Source organism: Formica exsecta, unplaced genomic scaffold (assembly GCF_003651465.1).
Source record: "Formica exsecta isolate Colony F162 unplaced genomic scaffold, ASM365146v1 scaffold211, whole genome shotgun sequence".
Taxonomy (NCBI): Eukaryota; Metazoa; Arthropoda; class Insecta; order Hymenoptera; family Formicidae; genus Formica; species Formica exsecta.
The window spans coordinates 1030009-1037116 of NW_021849408.1; the positions used below are offsets into that span (position 1 = coordinate 1030009).

Here is a 7108-nt window from a genome sequence, read left to right on the forward strand (position 1 = left end):
TTAATAATTCCCTGCGAAATATTTCATATACTACAACATATATATATACAAAAATATTAAATTTTATATACAAGTATATATTTTAAATTAATTTTAAATATTTTGAAGGTAAATTTTTTTGTAATTCCGGTTTTTTATTTAGAGTTTTGAGTAGCATCCCACAAAATATAAAAGAAACTTTTAATATTAATAACGAGAGAGAAAAAGATAGAGAAGCGAAAAAATTTGATCCCCTCTGAGGATCTTACACAGAAATTGTAATATTGTGTCTTCAATAGAAGAGAGATATAAATGAAAATTATAGTTACATTCCCAGAGATAAAAAATATGTCATGTATTCTTGTATTGAAACTAAAATAGTTCGAGGATCCAATTAGGAATTCTTAAAGCAATATCGTAATTTGTGATGTCAAGACCGTCTTTTCACTTATCTGTGTACGCTGAAAAGTAAAATGATATTTCCGATAAAGGAAAGACAAATAAAAATAGTTGCCTTTCTCAGGATGAGTGATGAGAAATTTTTTTTATATTCTTGTACATACACTAAAATGGATTTAAAATGGAAGCAGGAATTTTTAAAGCAATATTATCATAGCCTTACGATGACAAAGTTATCGTTTTATTTGTCTTGGCAGTAGAGAGGAAACAGTTATTCCTTAAAAAAGGATAATACTCTTTATCTTATTGAAGTTAAGATATTTTAAGAAATCTTTAGTTAATACAGAGATATTTTAAAACAAACAATAAAAGAAATAGAAACATAGTAATTTTACAAAGTACAAAATCAAGAAATCTCTCTCTCTCTCTCTCTCTATAGGTTTGCCCACAAATTATATTTTATATATCTGTCGTACTTCATATACGTAAAAATAATATGTAAAATATTGCGAAAAGAAATTACAAAATAAAAACTTTGCACTTATGTTTCTCTCATATACGATATACATATACACAGTTCATTAAGACACGCTACGAAATGCAGATGCGCTCGTTTTTCGCGCGCGTAAAATTTTTTTCCTTCTCTTTCTCTTTCTCTCTCTTATTTTTCGCCAAAGCTGCGAACCCCTTAGGCGGGTTCCATCGCCCTCGCGCGGAAATGAGTTTCCATGAGAAACTTTCAAACTCAAGTCGGACTTACCGCTGTGGGATATTTCGCATCTCTTTTCTCCCCAACTACCAAAGTTGTTTTCTTCGCGAAAAGAGCTGGCTGACGGCCATTGCTGCTCCAAGAGTTTTTATTCGATTGAAATTGCACGGACCCATGTTGAAAGTACATACCTATTACATATACATAACAGTAAAATATTAAAATAATGATTAAATAATATCTTATGCGCGGATGAAATTATATAACGTAAAAATAATTATCATATTTTTTTGTGAAAATGGCATAATAATAACATAAACATCATTATCATAACTTTTATATTACATTAACAATGTAAAAAGATATAATATTATAATATATATATATATAATATTTAATAGAATATATTATATATAAACAAATTTGCTCACCATAGTTAATGTACACAGTCATTATTGCATCTTTGCCAGTTGCTTCATTTCTTTCGGGATATTCGCTCGCAGAGATATAGAATTAATCAGAAAAAGATCGTAGATGTTTGTCGATCGCACGCGCTAATCAATCGGCACTTTCGAGACATATTGTAAACGCAATTCGTCAAGATGAGCATGTAAGAACGATTACCCCTGCCGTTTTCCGACACAGGATACGGCGGCAACTTCAGGAGCCGCTAAGCAAATCGCGAAAATGCGTCGAAGAACGAAACGACGATTGACAATACTTCGTCAATACTTCGATCAATTCGAGAATCTACTCATCCGGCACTCGCTCGTCCTTTCATTCGACATACCTGCCGCTCGTACACGTGCGGAATTCACACTTGTCGCGGAAAAACGCGCGAAAACGCGGAGCGATCTTGCCGTGGTCCGCTGATTACGAGACTTCGATGTGATGTGACACGTCACGCGGTTGAATCACCGCCAGAATCAAAACAAAAACATAAATCAACGCCGGCGGCGACGAAAGAGGAATCGAGTAGCAAAAAAACTATTGTTATCGTTCTGTACACTTTCTCTAATATTAAAATATTTGTATATATATATATATATATTTTATCATATACTATAATATACCAACTCTTTCAGGCTCTTCGCAATAATATTGTAATATGAGTATTATGATTAAAATATTAACACGATTACGAGTTATTAGATATTAATTGTTTTGAAGCATAAATTATTATACGAGCAAAGTATTGAGCTACTCTAATTATCTGATTAATAATACATCATGTTCGTGTATATCGCAGTAGTAGCGATTCGAATTCGAGACGCATCATGTACCCTAGTATTTTCTATTTACTCACGTAGTCACGTACTCAAGGAAAGATTCGAAATATCGGATGGCAACTTCATGAGCCGTTAAGCGAATCAGTCGAAGAACGAACTGATGAACACGTCGATATACTTCGATCAATTGGAGAATCTACTCATCCGGTACTTGCTCGTCCTTTTATTCGATATATTTGCTGCTCGTATGCGTGCTGAATTCACTCTCGTCGCGGAAAAATGCGGAGCGATCTCGCCATGGTTCATTGGCGACGCTTCTAGTAACAATAAATTATATTCTTTTCTACACTTGCTTCAGCATTAATATATTCGTATTTTATATATACGTATGATATAATATACGACAGCTCTTTTAATCTCTTGGAAATATTATTACTAGTAATTATTACTAGTAATAAATATTATTACTAGTAATTATTACTAATAATTATTACTAGTAATTATTACTAGTAATTATTTCTAGTAATTATTACTAGTAATTATTACTAGTAATTATATAATTATTCTCACATATTTGAGCATATAAGCAAGATTAAAATATTAATATGATTAGATATTAATTGCATTAAAGCCTAAATTGTATTTAAAACATAAATTATTACATTTAAAGTATTGAACTATATTAATCATATTATAGTGGCGATTCAAATTCGAACCGCATCACACTTTCCACTCACGTAGTCACATACTTCACGACTCACGTAGTCAGTTAATTTCACGCGGTGTTTCCAGACAATTCGGAGCGAAGTGTTGCGTCTCGCTGCACGTTTTCCTTTCGCGTTAATTATTTCATCGGGAGTGAATCTCACATACGATCGAATATCGAAAACCATCGCATGGGGCGTCGATGCATCGCCGTGAAATGTCAGTCAATGCGATTGACAGCAATAACTAAGCGACGTTTCATTCATCAAAACGCTTTCATCCGCCCGTGGGAATCGCACGACGCGCGAGAACATCGAGCGGATTTATGGATTAAGGTACCTGTGTGCAATTAAGTTCTCATCGATCTTATGAACGTTCAAACACGCGAGAAAAATTACCGCCAAAAATTTTTCGCTCGAATTTATATTCATCAGCTGCGTTCGCCATGATTTATATTCGTCCGAAACGCGTCGCGCATGCAATAAACGTCGTGTAAAGTAACGGGCGATCGTAATTAGTGCCCGCGCGAGTAATTAGCCGCGCTTTTCTTTTCGTGATCGACTCACGCGAGTGAATGTCCAGAGCAACGGACAAGCCACGAGAATGGGATGCAAGAATTAACAGAGACAGCGGAAACTCATTTACATCGGCACATCGACTGGTGAGTAAATTCTGTCATTGTATTCGCATAATTGTTGCACTTATTTGTTTTCGTCAATCTACGCATGCATTATTTTGCTCTGATGATGATCTGTCAATTTTATCTGTAGACGATAAAATAGATTCTGTATATAAAGTTTTGCTATTAATACATGGCGTCGCTCGTTTACGCAACGGCATATGTAAAGTAACGAAAGAGCTGATATAGTGATCACATATGATCACGTATATATTTTGTGCGATATTATAATTCATAAATAAAAGGAAGAGCTCGAAAGAGAGAGAGAGTCTATATAAATAATCGTAGAAATTTATTAGGATAATTGTAATCGTTGGCAATGTGGTGATGCAGATTTGTTATTGATTTGTACGTGTTAAAAAGCAAGCTTGATCTAACCTATACAAGTTACGTCTGCTTTTACGTAAGATTTATTTGTAACTTGTGATTACAACATGACATCTCGGGCAACAGTTTTCTTTAATTTTGTACGTTATTACTCGCAAGAAATAAGACGACAAATAAAATGGAAAGATAAGGAGGGTAAACTAGAGGGTGTAAAATATGGGAATGTTAAATACTTTCCTAGGTAAGTGAGATTATTACAAGATATACCCGTTAATTCTTTGACAGGAACATTTTTGCCGATCAAAATTTATGAAAAATGATATATTTATTGTATATAAGTAATATTTATAAATTGTGTGCAAGCAAATTATAGATCAATATTGAATTGTAAATTAATTTTTGACACATTGAACACAATATATATCCTAAGTTTAGTCTTCAATATAATTTCGAACATTTTTATGTAACTAAAGATAAATAGAGAAAATTTAAAAATTTATAGTATATATTGCTTTTATATGAAACTGAAAGAATTAAGGCAGTGGACTTTTATATGTGATAATAATACATCTTATAATTATAATTATTGATTGAAATATTCAGAAATACATATTTATAGATATCCAAATCAGGTTGATCCACCATTTGAGCCGAGCAAACTTTTATTTGTGAAACGAGTAAAACCTTTCGCAGGTAATCCTTGGTGGGAGAAAAAAATATTGAAAGATATCGGTTTTGAGGACAAGGTAATTGTAGCTATAGTCTATAAAGGATAGTGTGATAGCGTGCTAGCATTTGACAAACTTTTATTTGCTTAATCGTCACTTTTACAGAAACACTTCAATGCTCCAATGATCGTCAAAAACACACCAGACATTTGTGCTTTGCTCTGGAAGGTAAAACATCTGGTAAAGATCCTTCCTATAAAGTTACCTGATAAACTGCCAACTGCAGACGATCTAAATGGCACGTATTTACATGAAAATGGCACGTTTTCTATTGTACCAAAAGTAGAGCCTGCTCGCGAAGAAGCTACAGTAAACTTTGTAAATGATCCAAAAAAACTGAATCGTGATATTATTCAAGAAAAACTGAGACTTAAGTGGTTAGAAGGACGTTCTATGTCTTGAAACAAATGCTAAATATAATAAATAATTTTGTTGCACTAAAGTCATTAATATATAAATCTAAGAACCCACAATCTTAAATAATTCCTCAATAATTTCTTTATAGCTGAGAAAAAACTTTCAAAATATTTTGTATCTTATAACAAAGAGTGCGGTGTCGATTATATATATTTATATATAAGAACATCTTAAAATATATAAAAGTAATTTGCAAATAACAATAACTTTGCGCTTTGAGAAGTATGAAGATAAACGGTTGAACAAATAATATAGTTTATTTATATTTTGTATATGCGGTCGATCGACCGGTTTACAACCTACTAACAATAATGTTAAAATTTTAGTATTTAATTCTTAATTTATTTAAAGTGTCCCATATGCCCAGGGTCTCGTAAAATTTCTCGATTAATTTTAACTTTTTTAAATTAAGAGATATTTATTTTGAAAGTTTAATTCATAAAATATTTAATATTATTAATTATTAATAAATTAAGATAATACTTTCAAATTCTTGTTAAAATATATTTTTAAGTGTATTGGAATCTATGACTTTTGCAAGTATATCTGTGATGTGTTTGGGACACTTTATAGGCAAGAGCAAGATATCTCTATACGATGCCTCGCAATAAGATTTCATTATCTCAATCGTAGGTTCTCTGATTCACTCTAGCCAAAAAGCTCAAATACATATTCGATTTATAATAATATAATTTTAAATTATACTTTTTAAAGATTGCGTATAAATTATTATTGTATAATAACACAACTATAATAATAATATAATCTTAAAATAAATTTAAGATTATGTTATTGTTACATTACCATTTTAGAATCGATTCATTTATTTCAACTCTTTGACGCAAAGTGATTCTGATGCCGCCCAAAATATCAACATATCTTATTGCGGGTCACCCAGTATAATAAGTGAAAGATGAGTGCCGCTTTGGGTCAGTCGTGCGGACCTACCTAGAGATAGTGTTCCAAAAAAAAAAAAAAGAGTAGAATTTCAGAAAAAGTCTAGACTTCGCGAGCGAGATTCGCCGATCTCGATTGTTGTCGAATGATTCGAAAACAATCCACTGTAGGCCGTGTCCAGAGGACGTCCTGTCTTTCCGAGATTAGCAAATATACTAATAGCGCGGTTCAGAAACCGCACGCGATTGACTAATTTCTGGAATTACCTTCGTCGCCGCTGATAAAGGGCGCCTTGCGAATCTTACGTCTTTGCGATACTAAGAAGTGAATTAGATTGAAACTGTAGTTAAATCTAACGTCAGCTATTCGTATCCACTACTACCTTCTATGAAAACAATTTCGGCCTTGTATATGCTCGAGCGGAATTTAAAAAGTCTTAGTAACGCGAATGTTTTGGAAGTCCTAGTAATGGAGAGACAGTAATAGCCGTCCTCTTTCTGCGTTTTTTGCTATCTCTTTTTCTTTTTAACGATACGATTTTTTGAATGACGATTCACTCGTGTGTCAGATCTTATTAAATCCTTGCAGCCATGTTTAAATATATTTGCATATTTGCAACCAATTATCATCTGTACTATCACATTAATATCATATCATTATATCTTCCCTGATTAGTAATACTAATATTATTAATATATTTTAATATATCAACAATAATATTCAATACTAATAATTTAATATATATTTATATTTTGATATATTATTAATTATTTTGATATATTATTAATGTATATTTCAATATATTAATAGAGATAATAAATAATTTATGGAGATAATAAATAATTTATAGAGAGATCTCAATTCGCATAGATCGTAATTCTTTTTATTTTTAAGATATTTTTGTATAACTTTTCCTTTTGTTCGTGCAATTAAATTTGAAAATATTTATAAATTCTAAGCTAAATATATATATTAGGTTTTTTCTCGTAATAAAATTATTTATTATGGCCTTATGGAACATATTATATATATATATATA

The 7108-nt window shown here is 31.7% G+C and overlaps 2 protein-coding genes across 2 annotated transcripts in view; both read left to right on the forward strand.

The window, feature by feature from the left end:
• Window positions 1-3194: 3194 nt before the first annotated feature.
• The window catches only part of LOC115235206 (short stature homeobox protein 2-like), an 82590-nt gene continuing 78676 nt past the window's right edge, over window positions 3195-7108 (forward strand). Inside the window, exon 1 of the mRNA XM_029806831.1 lies at window positions 3195-3682. The gene's annotated coding sequence lies outside the window, so the exon portion shown is untranslated. The remainder of the gene's footprint in view (window positions 3683-7108) is intronic.
• On the forward strand, window positions 3830-5949 carry LOC115235207 (39S ribosomal protein L30, mitochondrial). The gene is made up of 3 exons (XM_029806832.1): window positions 3830-4268; window positions 4647-4773; window positions 4861-5949. The coding sequence occupies exons 1-3, from the start codon at window positions 4135-4137 to the stop codon at window positions 5155-5157; spliced, it is 558 nt and encodes a 185-aa protein (XP_029662692.1). The 5' UTR covers window positions 3830-4134; the 3' UTR covers window positions 5158-5949.